At 39.4% G+C, this 27349-nt stretch overlaps 1 protein-coding gene across 1 annotated transcript in view; it reads left to right on the top strand.

Annotated features, from left to right (window-relative positions):
- Positions 1 to 18315: 18315 nt before the first annotated feature.
- The window catches only part of LOC122184018 (zonadhesin-like), a 92366-nt gene continuing 83332 nt past the window's right edge, over positions 18316 to 27349 (top strand). The window contains exons 1-7 of the mRNA XM_042878532.1: positions 18316 to 18385; positions 19728 to 19990; positions 20635 to 20716; positions 22302 to 22367; positions 22626 to 22870; positions 24240 to 24523; positions 25144 to 25421. Of these exons, the coding sequence (XP_042734466.1) occupies positions 18316 to 18385; positions 19728 to 19990; positions 20635 to 20716; positions 22302 to 22367; positions 22626 to 22870; positions 24240 to 24523; positions 25144 to 25421 (1288 nt within the window). The remainder of the gene's footprint in view (positions 18386 to 19727; positions 19991 to 20634; positions 20717 to 22301; positions 22368 to 22625; positions 22871 to 24239; positions 24524 to 25143; positions 25422 to 27349) is intronic.

The raw sequence follows: 27349 nt of genomic DNA on the forward strand, positions 1-27349 counted from the left end.
AGAGTACACTGCTGCCTCATGGTCAGCCCACACTCCACCAGGACACCCAGGTCAATCCCTGCAGAGCTTCTCTCCAGTAGGTCAGCCCCTAACCTGCACTGTATGTACAGTTATTCTTCCCCAGGTGTAGGACTTGTTGAAAGTCATAAGGAACGAATTAGCAACAAAGTGTTTTGACATTCCTGTAACAGCCCAGATGGTGCCTGAGTCAGAGGAGAGAGACTTGTCTCCTCTGAGGTTTCCCTTTGATGAAAGAGTGACTCTTTATCTTCTCTACTTCCTATCAGAGAAGGACTCACAGAACCTCTATCTCCATGACTGTCTAGTTGCTGTGATTCCAGAGGGACTTTGTCATTTTTGCTGCTTCTTCCAGGTCTGCATTACTGTTTTCTATTGCTGGAAAATAGAGACTTGGGAGACAGCCCAGACATCCTGAATAGTAGCAGTAGGCACCTAAAACATAATCCTGAATTCTTGACAATATTCTACACTCTGCCTCATATGAACCACAGGTCTTAACAGAGACAACACTGTTTGCTCTCTCTGTCTGATCTGTATTCAGATTTTCTGTGCTCTGTTTCTCGTGAATGCACCAGAGCAGTCAGAGTACAATCCCCAGGTACTATTCTGGAAGCTGTACCTCGGAGCCTGTGATTCAGAAAAAGACAGTAACAGACAATTTGACCACTGGGCTAAGCTCTGATCTGTTTTGCTGTATTAAGTAGTCCTCATTTTTCTCTCTACATTTTTGTTTTTTAATCATTAAATTTAAATTTAGCTGTGGCTTAATAGAATGTCTTTTAGCTGGGAGAAATATTACTCTCTGGTACTGCAAGTACAAGATGGAGCTATACAGAAACTTAGTCATAAGTACATCTATTTCTAGATAAATAAAACAGTGATTTAAGACAAACACAGCAGCAATTTACAAGCTTGATAAGGCTTGACTATACTGAACGTCACAGCTCAAGCACTCAAGTATTGTATGGCACTCAACATTCACAGCTAACCATGAAACACAAGAGGGGAGGGCTGGTGAGGAGCAGAAGGAAACAGAAAGCCAGCTCCACTGAATCCGCTGCCTTCTGCATCCTACGGACCAGAAAGAACTGAAATGTGTTGAAATCCAAAAAGGCTGTTTGGAGTTTTGTTGTTGTTCTGGGAGCAGCCTTTCAGAGCGTATGAACACCAAGGCTGGCTCCTAGCAGTTCCGCAGCCCCTGCTGATAGCCATCCAGCTGCCACCTCTTTGCAGGGCTGACACGATGCCACCTCCCGGTGCAACAGAGCAAGAGCAGTCTGTTGGTAGCTACTGAAAGACGGGGAGGAAAGACCTCTCCAGCCTTTAAATTAAAACGCCAGATAGAGGGAGCAAACGAGTCTGCGCTAGAACAGTGATAGTTGTGGGGCTAAATGAGCTTCAGTGGAAAAAATCTCCAATTTGTCTAAAATGACAGTCAGAAGCTGAAATGTCAACAGATATTTCAGGATTTCAAAAGTGTTTTGTCGTAGTCTGAGGCCAGCAGAAAGGAAGGTTACATTTATCTGGAGAATAGACCCCTGCAAATAGTTCCTGAGCATCTGAGAAGGCTTGAGCTGCTAAAAAAAATGTACTAGTCTGCTACAGACTGGCAAGTTTGGACTCCCTTCCTTTTCCAACCCTCAGTCAGCACTTTGAGGCATCCCTCTGGTCGGTCAGAGTACACAGGGAGATGACAGCCAAGTTGGAACTGCACTTAGTTATTCAATTCCTCTTACATCTTCTTTACCATGAGACTTCACCTTCTGATGCAGAGGAGGCAGCTGGTTCAGTGCATCCTCATTTCTCTGCTATGGACGAATTCCTCTGCCTTCTCATCCCCCATGATGATGCAGAGGAAGCTGTGTACAACCACATTCCCATACTGCAGCATCAGCAGGTCTGGCTGAGGTTGGGACAATCACACACCATTTTTAAATAGTGGCTTGCTTTTGCCATCTCATTATTATGCAAAATGGTGTAATTGGAGGGTTGTTGAACAGGGTTTAGTTGAGAGAGCTGATGACTCCCACTAGGGATCCAAGATTTTCTGACTATGTACATGCATCCAATGCCAAGGGCTTATACAGCTAGCACTTCGTTATGTCTACAGCTTTCTCTCAGAGAAAAATATTCTAACAAGCAACCCTTAATCTTGCAACTGCTTCTACACAGAAGCCTTAGAATAAAAGTTCCTGCAATATAACACTTTTGAAATGTGTGTGTCAGGAGTGACAAATAAAGCTTGGAAAACAAATTGGTTTCAGTTGGATGCATACAGATATTCCTTCTGATTTGCTTAACATACATCTTCAGCTCAGTCTGTCTGAACAGAGACTGACTTAATGAAGCCCAGAGATGTAAGACTTTAAGATCTTTTTTGTTATGTAGCGGATTAAACAAAAACAAAACTTCTGAGGGGTGGTAAGCACCAGGCAACAGAAGAAACATCTCTACGTGCCTCAATTCATTGTATAGCAGCCATATGGCAAGGTTTGTAGTTTATGATAGATTAGATAGATCTTTTTCAGAAGTTGTTGCACAGGAAATCTCACAGCAGAGACAGTTGGCAGAGAGCTGACACGCCGCATATGCTGCTGTTACAATGGGAATACCTGCCTCAGGCTGCTGCTCCATGTCCCGCAGTAGTGACCAGTTCATGCCTGCCTAACCTTTGTACTCCCTGCTGTGCAGTTCTGCTCTCTGCTTTGGGTCATCCTCAGGACAAGCAGGTTTATAAGTTGGTAGCACCTTCAGCTTCATGCACTGAATAACTTCCTCTTATTTAGGGATGCCATCTCTTACTTCCCCATAGCCATCATTTACTGATAGGCAGTACCAGCTTGTCTTCTACTCCTCCTTTGGTTTGAGTACTCACATATTTACAGAACGAGACAAACCCAACTTACATATTACTGTTTATTTGACTGTGAAAATAAGTTCTTCACACTCAATGACCTGTGCTCTCCCCCACCTACAGGCAGAAGCCTCACCCAAAATACAACTCATATTTATTGTACTGTCAATCTATGCAGTCTGGTTTGACTCAGGGAGGAACTGATGGGCAAAGGCAGGGCTCTCCACAGTTCTTTTGGTTCCTCAGTGTGTAGATTCTGGGAGGGAACGATTTTTGATCACTGCTGTTGTGATACATCAACAGAAAGAGGCTCTGTAGGGAAGGATGGATCAAGTCCTGGAGGTTTATTAAGTTGAAGTCGATGAATAAACTACCTAATAGCAATGGAAAACAGGGCATTTATGGAGTTGTGACCAGCTGCAGCAAAGTTACATTAGTCAGACAAGGATTTATTGCCACCCACAAGCAGCGCGACTCTGCTGAGGTCAGGCAAACTGTAGTACAAAAGTACATTGACAGAAAGGCTGTGCCCAAAGACCTCGCAGTCCTAACATGCAGATGTGAGGGCAGAAAGGATTTGTGGAGCAAAGGTACCTCCAGATTGGATACTGCAGCTCAGAGCCTTGAATCACCTAACAGCAGTCAGCATTGCTAAAATCACTATTTGGACAGGGTAAAGCAGCACTTTACAACTTTTCCTTGAGCTAGCACACCTCTCTCTCAAACAGACTTGCCAGATCTGTCCTATGTGAGCATGGCTAGATTGCTTCTAGATTGAGATTGGTGAGACAGCCAGTGTAGCTCTCCATACTCCCCTTTCTTTGAGTTTCTTTGTGTTAGAGCTTGTGTGACCAAGCTGGCATTTGAACCTACATTAGAACATCCATCCATCACTATCTGAGTAGGTTTCAAGAATTAGGTTTAACTCCATGACTTCTGGTTTCTTTAACTGAAGGTAAAATTACATCTTGGCCTCTAGGGAAAACATGCATTTCATGGTTGAAGATATGACAGAAGGAAATGCCTAGGAAATAATTTCACCATTAACTTACTGTTGTCTGAGGGAGATTAAACTTCTCTGCTGAGAACAGCTGAGCAATAAAACTTCTGTGCTCATTTAGCAATCACTATAATAATGTTAGATAATATGAACACATTTCATTTCTCGACAACATCCATCACCAAGTACAACACTTAAAGAATCTTGTTACAAAGAGATAAGGAAATAATCTTGGATAAAGTGCTTCTTTCTCTCAAAGTTTGAAATCCTTTCAGAAATGTATGGAAATTTCCTAGGTTATCTTCTATGCAGCATGTTAAAGAATCTATAAAATACACGTGAATTCTGTCACACCTAGGTACATTTACATATGTATACTATAGATTACTAAAAAATGTTTTATACTTTTCCATTCCTAAATGATCTTTTATGTAGTATCTTCCATCTGCATACATCTAGTATGTCTTTATCACACTGAGACTAGATTTTACCCAAAGGTTTCAGGTAGAGCTATTGAGCTGGGATGATTCCACCTGAGGACTGTACCACGATGTACCTGGAAATGCTGAAAAGATATATAAGCTGGCTAAACTACATCATCCATCACTGTCCATTTCGGGATGACTAGAGGCTGTCTGTTTTACCCCTACTTTGCTTCAGTAACCTAACAACCACACAGCCTCAAAGCTTTCATTCCCTAGCAATAAGGTTGCCATTATTTTTTTGCAAGATTTCACTTGCGCTATGCCCCAAGTCATAGAATGTCAAAAGACAGCATCTCAAATAATTATGCTGCTGTAGAGAACTCCTTTTATCTTTGTACTTTCTACAGCTGCAATCCAAGGCAATTAGAGAATTTGACTCAGGGTTTATTGACACAATGCAGTGCAGATATATGCGGTCTGTTGTTGATTCACCCTATACTCAAGTTTCCCTAATGCAAACAAACCAAAAAGAGAGAGATTAGGAACAGCTTTAAGAACTGAGATATCTTTCAATTATTTGAATCCACTAGAGAAAATGTTAAGCAACAGGGAAGAGTTAAATTGCTGAGTAATTAAAAGGGAAACTTTGGACTATCTTCAATTACTAGTGACGTGGCCATTAAACCATACAGGCTGACCCTTCTCATTGGATTATGAGCCCCAGGTTTGGTTCTCATGGTATGCTCCAGCCAAAACACTGGCCAGTCGGAAGAAACTCCCCCAGAATGAGATTATAATTCTATTTGGACTGTACTTTTTGAATTCTAGTGACCTTTTCTACACTAGAGGTTAATATTCTCTCTCCCTTAAAAAAAAAAAAAAAAAAAAAGCTTATAATTTGCTTGAGAGGAAATACATTTATTAGAACACTGCTTATTACTTGAAGAACCTAATTTCTGATCAGCACACAGTTTGACCAAGCCCTCTAAGCAAATTTCTTATTCTGATCACATTAAGTGCATTCAGCATGTTCCAGCCCAACTCTGTATGAGCAAAGTTTCATTTACCCAACACCAAAAACGTTGTTAGGAAATAAACACGTAAGTTATGAGGAAACAGATACAGTGTAGCGCTCCCATGGATGGCATAATGAAACAGAGAGCAGTGTAGCAGTAGGAAAGGAAAGGGAAAGTAGCAGGAGTTGGAGATAGGATTGTATAGATACTGTGAGGACAGAACCAGGGGTCTGGGAATCCCAGGAAAACTGCAAGAAAAATGCCTATCTGGGAAGAAATGGGGATAGGATATGGGAAAGGAGTCTGGGACTGGTATAAGGTAAAGTTCTGAAGCAGTAACTCGAGTCAGGGTGAGGAGAGGGGTAGAATGTGGTCCAAGCACACAGAAGGTGGGATGACATAGCACTGCCTGAACTCCCCTCCCAGCAAATGAAAGTAATGGCAGAGTAAATAGATAATCTGCAAGTACTTGACCAGAGAAAGGATAAGAAACGAAGAAAAAAGCCACCAGCAACACTGTGATACAGCAGTGCTTATCTGTCCCATCTCACCAGTAACTTAAATGTATCACAACAGAAAATCATGAAGTACTTCTCTCTTTGGCATGGCACCATACAAGAGGAAAATGTGACACAAGTTTCCACTATATGCAGAACTTTGTTTTAACCTTTCCTTTCTTCCCCAAAACAAATAACAACAACAAAAAAGCCAGCAAGCTTCACACTTTTGTACAATTTATAAATTTGAAGACTTTGTAACTTTATAGAAACAGATTTTAAAAGTATTCTTCTTCAGTTTGGACTCATTCTCCAATGAGATTCCATTGTATTATCATGTAATATATATCTAGCCACATAGTGTTTTCTGGTATTCTAAGTTTCTACCTGTTCTCTTCCACCACATCCATATTTTCAGAAACTTTCTTGAAGTGTTGACTCCAGACTAAAATAACACACTCCATATAAGCAAAGCTGCTTAGCTGACTATAGATCTCCATACATCTCAGGACTGCCCCTAAAATTTTAACAGCTCTTCCATTCATGATATTGAATTCTGCTGACCATTTACTGTGAACAGTACATCCAGTACTTCAGACAACTCCCTTTTCCCTGTTATCATCCTGTAAGTATAGACTGTATTTTGGTAACAGAAGTATGACTGTGTATTTGCTTAAGCAAACGTGCATGCGTATTACCAGCTCTGCAGATTTCTGCACCACTGTTCTGCAGTCTTCCTTATCTAACATATTCATAAATCCTTGTTTCCTGGACATCTCATCATCAGTCACAACTTTATGGTGCTCTCTAAATCATTGCTCAGAATACTAAAGACTGTACGCCCATGAACTAAGTCTAACCACTTAAGGGAAATACATCCACTCTGTGATAACCCCTTGTTTATAGCTACCTAATGTGATTTAACAAACAATAGAGCTTGAAAAGGAACTCCTAAACAATGAAGACTTGGCCCCACAGAAACAGTCTGTGTAATGCATAGGATGTGGCTTTGCTAGAGGACTGCATTTTCTTCAGACTTTACTGGCTTCCAGATAGTGACCGTGTAAAAATATCTATATTTAAAGTGTTTATTCAGGTATTTCCAGCATGTGAATGATCATACAAAGAAACATTTCTTCTACATCTAAGACATCAGCAAGTCTTCAGTTGAAGCACCATGGCACAGTTTGACAGCGGCAATGCCACTGGCAGTATTGACATTGATATCCCCCCCCGACCCCCAGTGCTCTTACCTTTGTTTTATGGATTTATTTTTCATTCTGAAGATTCCTTATTTTCTGGTGGTCTCCAGAGATAGCAGAGGTGACAAAAGTTAGCAGAATCAGCATCAAAGATGTTGACTAGTGAAGTCATTGTCTTTTCTCAGTTACTGGCTTCAGTCTTGACATCAGTGTCTGACTCCATTGCACTGGCTTCTGTCAAGGAAAATTACATGTGAAATTCAGCCTTAAAGCTTAGAGGAAAGAGAAGACTGCCTAAAGATATGCACGATTGAGAAAACATAAGTATTTCCCAAACATTATAGAATCTTATCCTCAGTTTCATAGCATTCCATGATCACATTCGGCAAAATGCTGAGGAATCCTCAAAGCCATTCAAAGTTTCACATAGGTTCCCTGAGACCCATAAGGCCTGACAGAAAACACCATTGAATTGGTCACTGAATCAGATCTGAATGGGGAAAGTTTGGTTCAAACCTTAGCCTGCATCTCATAGAGAAGGAATCAAAAGGAAAAGGCCATAAAATCCACCTGATTGCTTCAAACTTTGAGATTGCCCACACTTTCCAGTCTCATACAAACTGAGTTATGACATGAAAATCTAACGGGATACCAGAAGCAATAACTCCTATTTACTCATTTTATCTGCAGATATTGAAGCAGTTGACAAATATAGATGTATATCAAGATGAAGTGACTTGTGATAAAGAGATCATTTACAGGGTGAACAGCAGGAACTGGTTGAACTCAACTGCAGTGAGCTAACCATTGGACCCTGCTTTCCTTCCAGCACACATCACAGCTCACAGCTTCAAATGCAGGAGTGGTGATAATGGCATTTGGCCTTGAGGAAGAAATAACTGCTGTGATGCTTGCAAAAGAGCCGATCCCCCAGCCAGCTGAACTAATACAATAGACAAAAGCCAGACCAGACCCAGAAACAAAACTGAAGAGCAACACTAGCATGAATAAAACATAGCTATCACATTACTGCAAGAGCTACCAGAGCAGATACTCTCTGTGCACACAGCACAGAGGATTGCATAATGGGTAAAAAAGCCTGTGGAGGATTTTGGCTTCCTTTATTTCATTGGCAAATAGCACGAACCTTTGATAAGCTACTTGAAAAAGGATTACTGTGGAAAAAAAGGATATGAATATCAAAACACTTCAGCAAGCACCTTTTCTCCCTCTTCCCTGTACTCAGCTCACAGCAAACATCTGCTCCCCGCCGCCCTCTCCTCCATGTACCTCACTCGCACTGTGAGCTGCGCTCCGTTCCCGCCCAATTTGTCCTGTGAGGAGATGGGCTGTGCGGGAGGCCAAAGTGCTGCACGCCGTGGTGAAGCCCCTGGAACACCTCTCAGTGCACTGATGGGCGGAGGTGAACATCATGCCCTAGGCCAGCTGTTCAGCACCATGAATCCCAGAAACAACCTGCTCCCCTCATCTCACCAATTTTGCAGAGAAAAAAACAAGCAAAGTCTGGCAGTGTCCCAGCTACCTACCTTTAAGAGAAAAACCTCCTTCTCCTCTGCCCTTTCCAATGCGTAGTTTTATTTCCTAGATGGTTGACATGCTGTAATTAGAGCACCTGAAAGTTTTAAGCATTGCTTCCCTCCTCAGGTACCCATTACCCCCACTGCTGCCACCATTTCACTGTCTTACAGCTCAGGTGAATGCTTTCAACCTGGTAATTCTTCCCGTTGGCCTGTAAAAGAATAAAAATATTAAACACACCTGCACCAGAAAGATAGACTGACTAAGATAGGAGAGTTGACTAAGCAGATGTTTGGTGTGAAGACCCAGTTTCCTTTCTACTGTGACCTTTTGCGTGTCCTGTAATCTCATACTGTTCCATCCTGGAAGATGAGAACAAACCAGCAGCTCTGACACTTGGGCTGTGCACAGGTTTTTTGGAAATGAGGAGGAAGCCTGCGCAGTCTCACTGACTGAATGTGACTGGAGTAATTTATTACACTTGGCATTTTAAGCACAGCAGGCTGAAAACTTCTGCTCCTTGCAGCCTGTATGCAAAGAACCTAAAGAAATGTTTTTGTTGCTTAGAAGATTTTTCTAAGTATATTGTTGTATCATTCATTTTCTTTCTCGTATGGCTTTACATGTTCATATGAAGTAACAGGAGATAAAGTGGAAGCTGTTTTCCATAATAAAATCGTAACTGATTAGCACACTTAATTTTTAGGGCTTTTTTTTTGAAAAGCTTTTCTCACAGATTATCCACTGCTATGCTCCTTGTATAGCAGGCAAGATTAAAGTGAATTTGCCAGTACTTGGGAGCATCGTGTTCCACCTCCAAAAGGCTCATCCTAAGCTACAATGAGGATTTACAGGTTTGCTTCTTTTGGAAGACCTGTGCTTACAATAACAGTAGTTTAAAGGGAATCGCCTCTGCTTCTGCTGATGAAGGAATTCAGGTGTTTCTCTGTCATCTCCCATTTTGATTCTAGTCTCAAGAGATTGCATTCTTAAGCCCAAACATATGGAGTTAAATGAATATTTCTTCTGACTCACAGATAGTGATTTGCTCATAAACAGAAAAAGGAAGAGAAGCATTTTGCTTCTTTGAAAGCCTGAACACATAAGATGATGATCAGCTAGAGGCTGAGAGTTACCAATACAGTGAAGAAAAATCAAAGATGAGTTTTTATTAAGACATCACAAAAATATATGTGAAATCTAACATGCATATTCAACATATTTACACAGTCCTACCTGTGGTGCAAATGTACAATGCATTTGTTATCTGAGTAAAGCAAATTCCCTCTTATCTGGCTTGTTCATCAATGAAATGTCTTTGTTGTATTTTTCTTGATTAGAGCACACATACAGGCACTTTTGTATACATTCCGGAATGTAGGTGTGGTGAATTCTTTTTATGTTGGGTATAAGTTACAAATTACATACATATTTAAAACAAATAAACAAGCAAGCAAAAAAATGTTCTTAACAAATGGAGTGTTCAAATGCAGAAATCAGAGACACGCCATGATTTTCCCATCATGACTGGACAAGGCCCAGAACAGCATGATGTACTTTTTAAGCTACCTGTGTTTTAAACAAGATGTAAACCAGGTGATTGTCAGAGTTCCATTGCTCCTTATTATTGTACGATTATGCAGTTTTACATATTGGCATGGGCACAAAACAATTGCACATGTTGGCATACTATCCCGAAATAAAGGTAGTAAGTACATTGTTATATTACTGATCTGCTTTGGAAAAGATAGTATTATTTCTTATATGCTCTATGTACAAGAAAAGAATGAGGAAGTAAGATTCGATGTGGCAAATATATTTGTTCTCAATGAGAAATAATTTCAGGAGTACAGTGGAAGCATTTTACAGCTCTGTATTGTTAACTATGTGAAGGCTGTTTATTTTTGGGGTCATGTATGATTTTAGTATAAATGGCAATATATCTTCCTGATGTTAATGTTGATAGCCAGTCATTCCTGTTAGAGGGATAACATGAGTCAGTGATGTTCAGCAAGAACTGAATAACTTTGCTATTTGCTCCAAGATTTGGTGTTTGTTTCTCGGTTCACATCCTCCACTCACACTTTGTTTCACTTTGTTTGACTCTCTTTGTCCTATGATTTATCCCATCAAGCTTAATTGATAGAAAATGCTGTCCAACTGTCTTTAGTTCCCAAAGGAGGAAACAATGTGTGGCTACATATACTTGCTAAAAATCTTTATGTGTAAGTAAGCAAACACACCCATGTGTAATCTAGAGTCCAAAATGCTTTGCTGATGAGGAACCTTGTTTTCCTGTGCAACTGAAAACTCATATATTCTTTTCTAAATACAGTTCACTACAAAGCAAACAGCAGAATGCTCTGAATGACACAGGTGGTCTTTGTTTCAGTACAGTTCATTTCAGATGTAGAGCTCATAAAACAAAGTACAAACAGTGTATTTCACAAATTTCATACTTTGGGAGGAGTGGGTTTATTTTATGACCTAGGGATGGAGAGAGCAGCAGGTTAACTGTCTCTCTCCACTTACAAAAGCAGTAGGAAATGTTAGACTTGGATTTTTTTTTTAGATCAACTCAATCTTCTCTTGGTGAGTCTTTCAGTAGGGGTGTAATTTAATGGGGAACAGTAGCAGCTCCAGCAGTTGCAGGAAAAGCAGGATTTAGATCAGCAAATGCCGTATGAACAGATGTTGACAAATGTCTTCATTTTTGCAAAATTCTTGATTGTGCACCTCTATTAATTTAAATAAAAAGCAATTTGAACTAGAAATTTTGGTGAAGCAACTGCAGTTACCAGGTTTAATAGCTTAATTACAGGAGCCGCTGGATATCCAGAGAGCTCTCTTCCTGTAAGTACTGGAACATATTTATTTGGTGCTTTCAATTGTGCACTATATGGGCAATGTATTACTTGAGTTATAACTGCTAGTGTATTTCTTATCTTTGAATTGGAATATACTGTGGGTATATTTCTCTTCCAGCATATCAAGAGGAAAAACATAATGTCCTTCCCGCTTAAGGCTAGATACAATTCTACTAGCATATACCAAATAAACATAGTCTATACCTTGAGATTAAGCAGCTCTATCCAGGAGGTAACTTGTGGAGAAAGTCACCCTTTCTGCAATAACTAGGAAGAGGTAAGAGATTTACAGGATTGCTCAGGACATGAAAGGGATGGAAGGCGAAGAGTTGCACCAGTTCATTTGGAATACATGGATGAAAAGAGCCAGGTACAAATGGCTGTTTAAAATGGGATTGAAATAAGTGAAAAGCTTGCTAACACTGGAGTACTGAGAACAGAAAGGACAGTACAGGTTTCATCAGCTTCACAGGACCTCACTACAGTGACCAGAAAATTCAAAGAAACTTCAGTATTCATTAATCCAAACATGAGATTTCCGCATTTAGAAACAGCTGCATCTTTAATACCAATTTTGTGACCGAGAATGAGCCAGGATTACACTAGAATGAATTAGGAACAGAACCACTAAGTGTTACAGCAGAATATTGAGACAGTGCAAGAGCAGAATCAGACCCCTTATCTCTATAGCTAGCTTGGTTTTACAAACAAACCCACTGATGGAGATAGATAGCTCTACTCTGTGAAACAAACTGCTGCCAAAGAATAGTCTTTGCACTCCACAGGTTTGTTGTGCTATGTGGATCTCAGCCAATAAATGAAAAATATATCAAGATGCAAATATGAAATCCCAGAACTCCAGCAAGAACAGAGGCAGCTAATTGGATTATCATAAACATAATTTAAAAAAATCCCTGCACAAAGAAAGTAGTTCATAGACATCAATATCAGCAGCGTTCCCTTGCCAGAGGTATGCTCCCAAAATGCTTATCCAAAGGTACCCTTCATGTCTCAGCTGTTATTAGGAGACAGACTCGAGAAAATTTCTGGACTTTTAAAAACTGATCTACTAATCTCGTGATTGGAAGTGCAGCATTACTGAATTGGGAAAAAAGTTACTTTTACCAATGATTGTCTTTCCTTTATTCAAATGCTACTTGGAATGCCAGTAAAATTGTGTCTAGCCTTAAGCGGGAAGGACATTGTGTTTTTCCCCTTGATATGCTGGAAGTGAAATATACCCACAATATATTTCAATCCAAAGATAAGAAATACACTAACAGTTATAACTCAAGTAAAACATTGCCCATATAGTGCACAATTGTAAGCACCAAATAAATTTATGAACATTACCTCAAAAATGCATCTCTTTTAGGTCACAATATGAGTGTTTGCACACAGGAGTTTTGTTCATAGGCAGCTGACATGTAATAATACTGACCAGTATGCTGTTACCTTTTCCTTTCCGTTAAAAGACAAGACATTGAATGAAATTTTGATCTGTACATTAGTAAGAATGTACATTCCAGTAGCAAAATAATTACAGCTGTTAGGTCAGGAAGAAGACAGTCTGAATTTCAAATCTAAGATTCACTTTGGGGAGCCAATGATTTGAAAAACAGCTTCGGCTTGTGCTCTAGAGAACACAAGTACACTTTACTCATCAAAGAAACATCCATTTATTTTCTAGCAACAGAATTTTTGTGTGTGTACTTCCTCCTCAGCCTATCAATACATGTTGCTCAACAGAGCAAAGGTGGGATTCATTGCACTATTGTATAATTTAAATGTACGTGATTACGGGTTTATGAGTCTTGGTTGTTTTGTGACTCCCAAGTGGAGTTTTACCAAAGCACTGACTTGGAGGCAGCTCCGACGAGAGTGCAACATAAATAACTTTCTGAAGGAACCAGAGGTCTGACAGTGCCTTCTCATACACAGCATCAATAAAGGCAAAGCAGAGGGCACTGGGAATTCCAGAAACTGTGACAGAGGTCTTGCATGCTACAAAATCTGACTCATACTTTCGTTAGGGCAGAGGAAGAACTTTATTACTGCCTGAATTGAAACAAAGAGTGAAGTGAAAGATAGATCCTTCTACTGAAATTATATCAGTTGTATTATTGCTACTCAAACTGTATCTACTTGATTTGTACCATTTCAATTAAAATTGATGTAATTATTTCTTATTAGGCTTTACAGATTTATTTATAGTGCCTGAAAATCAAATAAACATGTTTATTATATATTTGCAAATTGCTGATGAGGCCTTCTTGTTTCAGCTACATCATGTTCCCATTCACTCACCCTGATGTAGGGCTTCAGCAACCTGGATGTTTGCTGGGAAAAAGATTCACTGGACTGTAAGTAATCCAGGAGACTCCTGACATATGTTGCAGGCAACTTCCTGTCCATGTGTTAGAAAAAGCAATTAGAGGAGAAGCGTTACTGGACCCAGTTCTGACAAATGCAGTTGAACACATCAAAGAGGTTAAGATCAGAGGCAGTCTGGCTGTAGCAGCCACACCTTGGTTGAGTTCATGATCTTGAGGAATACAAAGCTGGCAAAGATCAAAGTCAGGACCCTGAACTTCAGAAGAGAGAGTTTCCAGCTGTTTAAAGAATTGGTGCATGGAGTTCCCTGGAAACTGCTCTTAGGGACAGAGGAAAATAACAGAGCTCTATAAACTCTATAAGGACACCTTTCATAGAATACAAGAGCTCTCCATTTTCATGTATAAGAAATCAAACAGGGAAAGCAGAAAATTGGCATGGCTGGGCAAGGGCCTGCCAGTCAAACTGAGGTGTAAGAAGGAAAGGTGCAGGCAGTGGAAGCAGGAACAGTATAGGAATACTGTATGGATGCGTAGAGCTGGGATCAGAAAAACAAAGGCACACATGGAACTCAAGTTGACCAGGGATGCTTTTCCTGGCTGGAGACAATTTTCTCTTTTGGTTATCTTCATTCTGCTGTCCCTTTGCTGGAATATCAAGCTAATTCTGTCTCCAAGGGAACAGAGCTTTATTATGAAAAAAATAAATAATAGTCTCCTTAAGAGTCCCATCAGCCAGAAATAAAGTTGTATACGGTATATCTTTGTTCTTTTGAGGATGTTACAGCTCACATTGTCCATTGAAAAGCCCTACTGTTTTCACCTCCTGAAGATTTTATGTTGGAAATCTGCTTGTGTCACTTGAAAGCAGTTCCCGTGAGTAGCCAGTGTCTGCCTTGTCAACAGGCAGAATGGAGGGGAATTTCTAGTGCTGGCTGCAAAGGGGAAACATTTTGTTCATTGTACTAGAAATGAAAAACTGCTGCTCCACTTCTACAGATTGGTGTGCAGTCCGGACCAGTATTTTTAGACAAATAAACAGATGCCTTTCAGGGATATGTAGCATTCAGGCGTAGATGAGAAATAGCATGCTGCAACGTGATCAGGAATGCAAGATAGCTTCACATCCCACTGGAATTTTCTCCATATATTAAAGTAGACTTTTATAGTAGTATTTGTCCCTTGCTGAAAAGACCCTACTATCAGTACTCCAGGTCGCCAGTCAGAGTACCTCAGCTGGCATTAAACAGAAGTGACAAGGTGATGGAAATCGCCACCCAGCACTGCTGGAAAGCATGACTTGTTCTTTTGATAGGAGTGTTCATGGTGTTCAATGTCTCATACTTGCCATGGGTGAGGAGGGCTCAAAGATATTGCATCATTAGAATGGACAGATTTACCAGTTGTTGATTTCTTTGCAAGGTGGGCAGTATCTCCTCACCAGGAAAACCTGTGTGGCTGTTTGCAGGTGGACTCAGATCTTCTCAGAATCATACAGTGCAACATCAGATTCATGAGGAATCCATAAAATGTCTGCACTAGAAAAGCACGGGCATTCAGGGAAGGCTACTCATTACAGTTCCAAGGACATCTATTGCCTGGATTACCACTTGCTGGACTGACATCTCAGCAGCCTTGCTGTAAACACAATGTGCTCGATGCAACTTTTAATTGAAGGTTGCTTATATTCTCCCCCTCACACTGAGGTCTCCTCAACCGAATAGGAAAATTGTGGGCAATGGTTTTATTCAGGGAGTAAATGTCCTCTATCTCTAAGTCACAGAAATGCTCATTCTTGTGTACTGACTGGTAAAAATGCATGCATTTTCAAGGGAGATTTTCTTTGCAGAGGGAGGCTTACCTGTCAAGTGAACATCAACTATATCCATCTGATGGCTTTTAAGGGGTCCTGTAGGTCAAGAGCTTGTAGCAGAATACAGCCTCAGGAAAGGGAAACTAACCTCTAATATATTTATGGTCTTGCTCAGCCTCCTTGATTCTTCCTTTTTTTCCTGTTTCTGTAAGCACTTCCTCAGTTATACCTTAATGACAAATGAAAGTATTTTGTGCTGACTAAAGGCAATGGGATTGAGGAAGTTCTAGGCATTTAAATAATGAGGCCTTAATGATCTTAATCCTCAGAATTACAGTAAGAAATCCTTACTTCCAGAGAAATATTCCTTTTAGATTAAAATAAACAAATAAATAAATAAATAATAAGGAAAAAAAATGAGGGAAAAAAAGAGGAAAAAAAAGCAGTAGTCAGGGTTTTGAAGGCAATGTAAGGGAATACTGTACATGTTCTGATTTTCCTTCGTTTCTTATCACTCAAAATCTAGCTGACATAGGAAATGTAACAGCCCTCAAGCCATTTCTTACAGACCCTAGTAGAAGGGACGCTGGTCTGCATAGGCCCAGCTGGCAGAGGAAACAACCAACCTGCCTTTTCTCTGCTTACAACTAACAGAAGGGAGAAAAATCAGTGAACAAAAGAACACCAACACTAGAAATGAAAACTGGACAGGAGTTTTAAAATGACTGATGTTATCTTGCTATCAGCACGAGAAGTATTCTCTATGAAAATACAAACATTTTAAATATACAGGAGTAGCAATAAACATTTCAAGAATCAAATAGTTTTCTCCAGTAGACAATGAAGGGTGTAAAAATAACTCATGCAGAATATGAGCTTTCTGTTAATATGTACTTTTCTTCAGGTAGATTACCCAGGCAGCCCAGCCAAACAGAGCTGAACAGAGGTTTTACAGTCGCCTCCACCCTTCAGTCAATATATTCTTCTCTTGCACTGTAAATCGTCCTCGCTGTTGCTGAGTACAGCTCGTGGATTACTATGTAGACTGTACCACACAGAAGACTTGACTGTCTTCTAGCATGGGGACCCTCTGGCACTTACAATGCATTTTAATTTTATTCTGTATTTCAGTGCTGAATACCGCAGGGTAAGTAGCACAATGCTGAATGTACCTTAGTTCAAGAAACTTAGTTACTGTTAATTATAAATGTCCTTTCTTAGCATTTTATGCAGGAATGCTGTATGATTAAACCATGCCATTTGTAAAAAGAGGAAACAGTTGAGTTTTGTTGTTGCCAAATTCTGTGGTGGTTACTGTGAAAGAATGTGTAACCTGTACGTTTCTAGTGGCAGATCCAAAGGGGAGATCTGCTGCCGTTATCAAACGCTTCTGACTTTCTAAGTATATCTACAGTAAACTTTGCCTTAGGACTCTGATATGTAGCGGTTTAAAGATGGCATGGAACAGAGATTAAATGGCAACTTGTTACAGCTGCCATGTAGGGAAAGAAGAAAATGTTCTTACTTCACCTATCTTCACACCTCTCTCCTCCTTAGCTTCAGCTCTGTCTGTTTTCCAGTTGCTTGGTGTGTTTCAGTGATGAAGTAGATACTGTTTGTATATGACACTATGAATCTCTCTAGTATTTCTGAATACCTCTGCTTAGATTTTGATGGGTTGTGGGGACATCTGCTGTGCTGGCTTTGCTTAAGGACAGATTATACTGTGTCACGTACAAGAAGGACAATAGGGATGGTGGGCAACACAGAAGTGGGAACTAAACCCTGCCTCATAAAGCTGTAGACCACCATCAGAACATGTCAAAAGCAGCTATTGTAGTCTTGCAGTCCTGGAAATTCCTTTCTGATGCAAAACACCCAGTGAACAGAGCATCTTTCTTGTGATCTGTGACAAAGCTTTGGTTTTATGTCATCTCACCTCTGCAGGCTTTGTAGCACTGCAAGGACTATATGTATTTCTAACTGCTGTTGCCCTGTAGCATTTTTAGGATAACTTAGAGGAAAAACTGAATGAGATGATAGTTTGTGGTTATGAGATATCTGTAGTGGTTAAAGGAAACATAAGCCTTCTGATAAATAACAGTTCTGTGACATACCAGTTTACTGGCACTTACATACCTTGCTTAGCAGCAGTGAGGATGCCAATGCTACAAACAAGTTTCATAACAAGTCTTTTGTGTAATTCTGGTATTGTCCAAACTTTGCTGTACCTTGCCATCCTTCCTGTAGCTCCCCGTGCCTAGCTGGTCTCCCTTCATTTCAGAGGGATACAGAGAGAGGATCCTACTTCACTCAGATGAGGTGAACATATCACACCTTTTTCTAGCTCTCAGAACTTCTTAATGAAGCAGTAAGGACAGATGGGAAGGGAAGGAGACAGACACAGATGAGGCCCTGATTCTGGGCAGTAATTCAGTAAGAACACCTGATGACCTCTGTTAGTCCCAACACTTACAAAATTTTTGTGTCACTAAATCTGTAGGGATTTCACTGTGTCATTTTTCTTGGCAGGATCAAACAAAGACCAACTGGTGGTGTGAGAACATGGGATCCTGAAACAGGTAACTGCTCATAGTGCTGTTAATGTCCAAGGCAGGTTTTGAATATAGTGTCTCCTTTTCCTTACTTTCCTTGCTCTGTGTTTCAGCTTACCTCACTAGATGTGATTTTAACAACAACTCAAGACCATTTTGTGACTGGACCCAACCTTGCACTGTGAACCAGGGAATGTGGATACGAACAAAACATGAGACTCCAACGGATGGAACAGGTCCTGATGGAGACTATCCTGATGGAAGTAAGTGCTTGTTGATGTCAGTGTATACTTCATTTTGAATATAGCCTGACTACCTTTCCTCTTTCTTTTTCATGAAGAGATCAATTAAATCCTTTGAAATGTGTCAGTTTGGGTGATATCTGTCTTCAACTTTTCACCATGTTCAGTCACAAGATTAAACTGGCTTGCCCCATCATAGGTTGGAAATATTTATCAGTGCAGTAAAAGAAAGTAGAATAATGCTAACTACCTCTTGTGTAATACCTCACCGAGGATGCAGTCACATTCAACAGATCATTACTCAGAGAAGTTTTATCATCAAATTACAGTGATATCAGCTGATGCCAAGACATGTAACGATCGCTGTACTGACACTAGATAATGTTCATGCTAGCAAAGCATTACAAGATTGGAAATTACAGTCAGAAATTAGAAGCTTCTTTTATAGGAGATCAATCTGTAGCCATTCTGTTTTCAGTAATTATCCCATGATGGGAAAGGTCACTTATTACATGTATATTTTTTCAATTGGCATGGTTCATATAACTTCAAGTGCTACTTACATTTGCTTATTATTAATAAAGCCTTAAAAAAGTAGACTAAATATTAGATACTATGTGCGGAGTAATGCTTTTTAATGTAGAAATGGTCATTTCTTTTTCACTCCTTTCCATAGTCAGATGGGAGAGATTTGACATAACTGCACTGACAAAATACAGTGCTTTCATCTTGGTGCAGAGAGGTGATAGGAAGCAAAAAGCTCCAGCCTTAGTAAAGGAAAACGTGATCTAACAATTAACAAGTTAAAAGTAAAGTATTTAAATCCCAAAAGCAAATATTGTGAGATTCTGAATTTTGAAAAGATCGATTCCTTTTGATAATGTCAAGCCTCACATTTCAATGTAAATAACCCTCCTGCTTTGAGACAAAACCAAATATTGAGGGGTTGGAATTTTCCTTATGTCAAAAATTTGTTTATCGTTAGACCATATCTTGCAAGAAGAAGTGTATAGTAGATGCACATTATTTTTCTTGGAGGAAAGTGGAAACTGAACAAGGATAAGTTGGGCACTGTGTCTGGACATGCTATCTCTTGAAAGAAGCCTCCATCTTCATTTGCAATCCCAAACTAACTGTCCATGTGAGATAGGATATATTTGCTTTGCTCTCCAGTTCTTACTGTACTTTAGCTAACTACACAGGTGTTAACTGTTGCAGTGAAAATTTCAATCATTTGCTACTTTGCTTCTTTGTACTGCTAATGATGTGCTTGATTTCTTCCAGAGTTGAGATGCGCTTCAGTTTTAAGTGACACCTAACAAGTCAGAAAGATTCAGACATTTTTTATTTTTTCACTCTGCAGAAGGCTACTTCATCTACCAAGAAGCAAGTAATCTGATCCCATTTGACACTAACAGGCTTGAGAGCCCAGATATTGTGGCTTCTGAAAAAATATGCGTAGACTTCTGGTACTATATGTTTGGGTCAGAAGACAGAAATGAGCTGAGAGTGCTTATCCAAGACAGCACAGGGGAGTTTACAGCATGGAGTCGGAAGGGAAACCAAAGTTCCTCTTGGATTTATGGTGCTGTCACACATACTTTTCCAACACAGAGAAAGATAAAGGTAACATATTTTCAGAATAAATTTATTTGTACAATGTCAGCATTTACAATTTGCTCTCTCTTTGCAGGCTGTAAAATGTTGTACATGCAAGCTAGAAATGATGACCAAGATTTTCTTGGTTTATATTTTGTAATTATAATGCCATTGTGCTTTGTGTAAATAAACTAAGAGAAAAAAAACCAAACAACTCCCTGAGGTTAGCTAGGAGATAAATTATATTTGATTCATCTTTCTTTCCTTCCACATTCCCTCCTTCCCTCGTTTTATCATGATGTCAAGGACGTTAGGCTCACTTTTTCTGCAGAAGACTTCTACATGTTATTCTTCTGTGAGTTTAGGTTTAAGCTTTGGGATGCTCCCTACACTGGACTGCTCTGTACAACCCAGACAATTTTTAGAAGTCAGTAAGCAGCCAACAAACAAAGAAATAAATAAATGATAGAGGACAGTCTTTCTTTATGTCCTTGCCCTATTACATATTATATATTTTAATTCTGAAGAACACTAGGAAAACTGTTCTACTATTAGTTCCCCGAATGCCCTTAAAATTAGACCAGAAAGAGAATTCTGAAAACATTTTGAGGGAAATTCTCTCACATATGCCTGAACAACTGATGCAGCAATTCACTTTGCATCCTGCCTAGGTCATTTTTGAGGCTGTCCGAGGACTGACAGAATATGCAGATACAGCACTGGACAATGTGAGAGTAAGAGATGGACCCTGTGGTAAGTCTGTGTTTGTGTCCTCATCTCTCTTTAAGCACTGACAAGTGTCTCTTGTCATAATTCCAAGCCACAAAAGAGAAATGGAAAAAGCTTTCCAGCCCACTTCATAGAAATGTTACTTCTTTTATCATAAATCCTCTGCAGTTCTTTCCTCAATGCCTCAATCATAGAGACAAAGCCATTCACTTTTCTGTAAATGTGACCATTTTCACCTGGTCCAACAAACTTTAAGTGTGAAGTGCATCTCTAAACTCAGCCAAGGATCATAGGATAACCTGAGATAGGGACCCACAAGGATCATAGAGTCCAACTCCTGGTTTCGATGTTCTAAATATCTTTTTACAGCAAATCTCTGTCCAATATGAGCCAGAAAATACACAGAACTGTCACATGTGTAATTAAAATATATATATATCGATGAATCAAAAGTGATTACTTTCACCATGATACCTGATTATAAATCAGTAATTTGAGTTTGATCTCTGACATTCTAATGAATCAGCCTAGACCTGCACAATTTGTGGAAGACTTGGAGCCAGAAATGAGTTACAATTTAATATCACCTTTACTGTTATGAATGCAAAACTTACAAGATGTGAATTCTACAAGAAATATGCTGAATATGGTACAAAAAACATCATCAAGTCTTACTAGATTTCTCTGTGAAACACTATTCATATAATATCAGTGAAATGTTTTAAATTTACTCTAGCCAGGATTTTTGGATAATGAAGAGTTCCATTCATGTGCATTACCTCGGAATACATAATTTTCTTTAAAATTCTGTTGAAAATACTCGGGGCCCATTTGGAGAGCCAGTTGTTCATTTTTCCAGGCTTATTAACACACAGTTCAGCCACCGGATGGTGCACTAATGTAATCCCAAGTGACTAGTAAAGAGCTCCTCCTTCTGCTAAACCGTGTGCCTACAGCACAGGGTTGTTAGCACACATATGTAAATACACCAAGAGGACCACTTGTTTTAAGATATGTCTTTGTGATGGATAAAGAATAGGTGGAGAAGATGCTAATACGTATTAATACAAGCAGTAATGGGCATCAGCAAAGACTCAGTAACACTGTTTATTCTATCTGTCAGCAGAAAGCTCCTACATTCCTTACATTCCTAAGAAATTAATGCCATTTTGTAGAAAAAAAAATTAAACTCTGATTAGAAACCACCAGTGCCCTGAGAGTAATTTTTTACTGTTACATGGCATCTGCTGGCAGGCTGCTCATTTCCAGACCTGCCAACACTTGCAGAGAGCATGACCTTCATGCTTTAACATACAAAGCATAGAGAATCACAGATACAATTGTAAATACATTTCCAGTTTCAGGGAAGCATGCAAGGACAAGCTCAGTCACTGTCACCAAGTTAGTAGTCAGAGCTTCCCTAAGAACTCAAAAAGGCCAAATGTCCTAATTTTTAAATATAGACAGTTCAATTTTCTTCAGTGTAAGTCTTCTAACTTAAAGCTGGTGAGGAGTAAGTTGAAACTTGTGTATGTCAGTTTGTATGCAGTGTTTAATATGTAATGTTATGTAATGTTATATATTGTTACCTTATCTTCCCTACTGACAGATGCAGTCAGCACCCCTGCACCACCAACACCTACACCAACAGTACCTATGCCACCTGCTGTGACAGGTAATTTTAATAAATCACATGTGATAGTCAGTGATTTAGAGGAGGGCAGCTGTGCATTCTACCAGTGTTACTTGAGTTAATTTATCTGAGTGTGTTTCTGTGGCACTGCCTCAGGCCATAAAAATCTGTCTTTGCTGTTTCAGTTCTTTCATATGTAACCTATGAAATGGGGACATCTATATTTTCTCACAGCACAAGGGAGGTATGAGCTGGCTTTTCTGGATGTTAACGAAACATACTCTGTTTTCCTATCTCCAGAAGCAACTTGCACTATACATGGAGATCCTCATTATTTAACTTTTGATAAGCAGAGTCATGACTTCATGGGCAACTGCACCTACACGCTCTCCAAGCTGTGTGAGAGCAACAGCTCACTGCCCTACTTCAACGTGGAAGCTGCCAACGAATACAGGGGAAGCAACACTCGTGTGTCCTATGTCCAATCTGTGGACATCGATGTTTATGGCTACAGGATCAATCTGGGTCAAAACAGAGTTGTTAAGGTAAGGCTAGATCCCACAATCTACTGCAGTAAATCAGACTTTGAAGAAACTGTAGTACAGTGGCTGCAAATTTCTAGGCTAGCATAAAGCAATATTTAGAAGACAGTCAAATATTTGGGAACAGTAGTACTATGGGTTCCTTAAGGCAATCATCGAGATTGCAGAACAGGAAGAAAAAACAAAATGTTGTGCTGTGTTGCTAGCAGTTGGGATTGCCCTCCATTCCTGAATTTTGTTTGCAGCAGGGAATACAAAAGGCCTTCCATTAACAAAGCTTGTGCTGGTGGATATTTCCCAGACTGTAAAGCTGCGTGCCTACCTCTGACTTCTAGTTGTTCTGCATCACTGCTAATTTTACTTAGTACCTGGCACCTGCCATAAAGCACAGCCAGATGAGAGCCCCAGAAAGACTGCCTGATAACTCACATCACTCTGATTGTGTCACTGGACCAGCTGCTCTATTTTAAGTCTTCTTTATAACTTATTTCCATGAAGACCATTGGAAGGGCCAAGGTAGCAGATACAAGTTTGATTTAAAATCCACAATAATTGAATAGAAATCCACAATAAATTGAATAAAACCTTACTTCATTATCATTTTTCTTATAAAGAAAATAGGACAGGAGATAAGGATTTAAATATACACAGAGACTTTTTACAACTTAGATGCACAGTGAACTAGATATCTGCATTTCTCCAAAAGTTTATCTTTTCCATCTCTTCATTGTACTTACTGTTTTCGTTATGTATGTTTCTTAGTTAAAAAATATATATTAATTATGTAATAAGAACATATATTCAAAGAATATGTTAGTTTTATGGAATTTAAAATAAATTGAAAATTTTATTTGAACACTTCCTTCCTATTGCTGGCATTTCACATGTGAAAATTAAAGAGAAAGAAAAAAGAGGAAAAAAAGGAAAATTAAAAAAAAAAAAAAAAATGTTTTCAAAATGTGTCCAATCCTGAAAATTTTCTAAGATTCCATTCTAGCTGCATCTTTTAAATCTTATGCCATGCTCTTGTTTGAGCCAGTAAGCCTGTAAGCAGAAAGATAATTTTTGATAATTTTTGGACTTTTTCCGGCTGGGTCTAGTTCACCAAGCTTACCTTGACCACAGCTGAGACCTGGAAGATAAGTAGATGTTTTACTAAAGTCTTGAGGCCCAAGATCTTTGTTCATGTATAGCATTCATGTTATGTAAGACCTAAGAAAAACCCAGAAACACAATATTGTGTGCTCTTAATGCTAGTACAGGCTCACTGTACAAGCCCTATGCTCTGTATAGGAGCATGGTCTAAGAAAATCACCATTAAAAATAGATATTTTAAAGTGATCATAATGATTGTCCTTCTCTGTCCTTGTAGGTGGATGGAATCAGCCAGGTACTCCCTCTGACCTTGGGCAATAGTGTCAGCATTTCCCTCAGTGGTCAATATGTTGTGGTTACTACTGACTTTGGGCTGAAGGTCAAGTTTGATGGAAATCATAGAGCAGAAATCACTCTTCCCAGTACCTATGAATCGAAAGTCTGTGGGATATGTGGAAATTATAATGGGGACAAAGAAGATGACTTTCTTAACCCAGATGGAGGGATGGAAACAGACTCGTCCAGCCTTGGAAACAGTTGGCAAGTTAACAATGACTCAAGGTAGGACTCCAATCAAGATGTTTGGCCTTAACTGGGAGTTATGTAACAAGCAGTATTTTAAGCAGCTGTGGTATGTCATGTCCAAAATGTCCAAGAATATGGACTAAAATATATTCTTGCCTGTATAGTCCTTTCACATATCTGGGAAAAAACTTGTAACAAATTCAAGTGTACTTAAAAAATGAAAAATTGAATACATCTGCAATTGCCCACTAGGATTCCAGCAATTGTTGTAGCATATTAATGATCCTGCTTGAACTCTTCTGAGATACTTCACTGTTTACTTTATAGTTATACAATATGTCATTTCATGATGATAGATGTTTAACTTTGAATGCTTTTACTTTCTGTTTGCCCTTCCCAGTTGTCTTATTCGTGCAAAGATTATTTTTAGACTTAAAACCAAAATTAATGTTGAAGTTTCTTAGGCATTACAAAAGTTGTAATGTTGAGATCATTCTAAAATCTGAATTCCTATCCCATTTGAAATGCAGAGATTTAAAAAGTCATCCTTAGTCTGTGCCGGTAGTTTTATTAGTTGGGATTTGAAAAGTATCTTGAGTGCAATTGTATGCAAAGTTCACCAGTGACATTTTCCACATCTATTTTTTCCACACTAGGTGCTTGCCAGATGATGGCCATACCCCAAATTGCACTGCTGATGAAAAACATATCATCCAAAGCAATGAATACTGTGGTCTGATCACTGATCCCAGTGGTCCGTTCCAGAACTGTCACTCAGTAGTCGATCCACAGAGCAATTTTGAAGACTGCCAGTATGATCTCTGTGAGCTTCATTTGAGCAGCGAAGCCCTCTGTCAAAACCTGCAGGCTTATGCAGATATGTGCCAAGCTGCGGGAGTCCAGCTGACACCATGGAGAAATGCAACCTTCTGCCGTACGTACCAGAGATTACTGGAAATTACCATTTGTCAGGAGGATATAATTAGGGCTGCCTGAAGAGAGAGCAAGAACAAGAAACTGTTTTAAATTCCTGTAACACTGTGAATCTTGACTGATCAGGCTAAAGATTTCAGGACCATGTGTAGTTCTCAGCTTGAGTCCTTGAGTTCTTTCGAAAGAATGACCAAAATAGGGAGATTTTCTTTTGAATTCTACTCCTGTTCCTATATTTTTGTTCAGAGGTATTAAGTATGTCAGAAACATTTGACTTTGAGGGCTTTTTACCTCCTGAGGAAGCTGTGCTTGAACTTTAGTGTCTTTGAGGAAAAAAAATCTCATTTTGCACATGTTTAGTAGATATGTGAGAGCCTCACTCACGCTCCCCGTAGAGATGCTGAGCTACCTTATTCTATTCTCTTAGCCTCTCTACCTTGCATGGTGACCAGGCACCAGGCATCAGACAGGAAGTTATGCCTTCTCCTCTTGCAGCAACTCCAGCAGAAGCACATGAAGATAGATATCAGATTTGTGACCACAGAAGGGATACGAGTCAGAGCAGATGGAGGGCAGAGCTGCATATGTGGATAAGGAATCTAGGCAGTCTGGGGCAATGAGAAAGGTGCTTTGATTAAGAACTGGAGAGAAATGCTGAATGGAGTAAAAGAGAGGCCCTGGATTTTCAGAAGGAAAGTAGGTTCTAGAAAGGAAAATGAGAACGTGCTTATGAGGCTATGGAAAAGTGGAAGTACATGCTGAAGCTGGCTAAGTAGAAGAAACATGGACTAGGCAGCCAGTCAGGGGGCCAGCTGTTGCTTCTGCAGGAATGATAAATCAAAACTGTTGGGAAGAATAGACCTGAGACCGAAAAGTGAAGATGTCTGAAATTCAGAATTTATACCAGTGTAAAAAGAGCAGGACGAGGCAGAAAAATGCTTGATGAACTGAGCTTGATAATCTAGGAATCAGTATATTCTGCTGTGGCCTGTGTGCCCTCTGCCCTGAGGGAGATGAGGAGACTGAAGAAAGATGCTAAATTTACTCTGAACATTTGTTTCACAATCCATTGTAATCTCTTGCTGGAGCATTTTATTAAGGATATTATTGAGGTTTTCTCCTACATAAATTCTGTGGTTTCTAAGCAGGAATAACCCATCTCTGTAGCTGTTCTTTCTGCTGCAGAACTTGTGGGATCTCTTCTGCTTGCCCTGCTCCTATTTCAAACTATGCCTTTGTCCTCTGCCAGCCTCAGTAACTTATTTCTGGGTCAGTTTTAATTAAGACAGGGAAAAATACAATGTAATTAAGGAAGAAGACAAAATTAGAGTGAGGGCATGTCATTAAAAACTAAACTACATGCAGTAAGTGTACAGAAACTGAAAAGAGACTGAAGACTAAGATTAGAAGAATTAGTTCGAATTAGTTTTAATTTTAACTTGTGACGAGTAGCAAGGTCTAAAAACAGTATAGGATGCATGTATATCACGATTATTTATCAAAAATTAAAGTTCATCAGTGAGTGAAAAAATATGAATCAAGAAGCTATGATATGATTAGAATTATCAGAACTATAGGCTAAACAGGGTACATGACAAGGACAAATAACAGGACGCAGATATCATCAGCTGGAAAAAAAGGCAAACAATGACCAGCATACAAGATCTTATAGGAAATTCTCATACAGAGAAATTGTTAGGAGCCATAAAATATGCTAAAGGGCAGTTAAGCAAAAAGGCATGGATTGCATTGCCACAGGATTCCAAGGTGTCCTAAAGACTGAAGAACAAAACAGAATATGCAATTTAATAACTCCAAATACTTTAATATTTAAAATATAAACTTCTGGATTAATCTTTTACATTACACAGCACTAGCTTGTCCAGCCAACAGCCACTACGAGCCCTGTGCTGCAGCTTGCCCTGCTAC

Source organism: Lagopus leucura, unplaced genomic scaffold (genome assembly GCF_019238085.1).
Source record: "Lagopus leucura isolate 7727_CA_CO unplaced genomic scaffold, USGS_WTPT01 Super-Scaffold_100021, whole genome shotgun sequence".
NCBI lineage: Eukaryota > Metazoa > Chordata > Aves > Galliformes > Phasianidae > Lagopus > Lagopus leucura.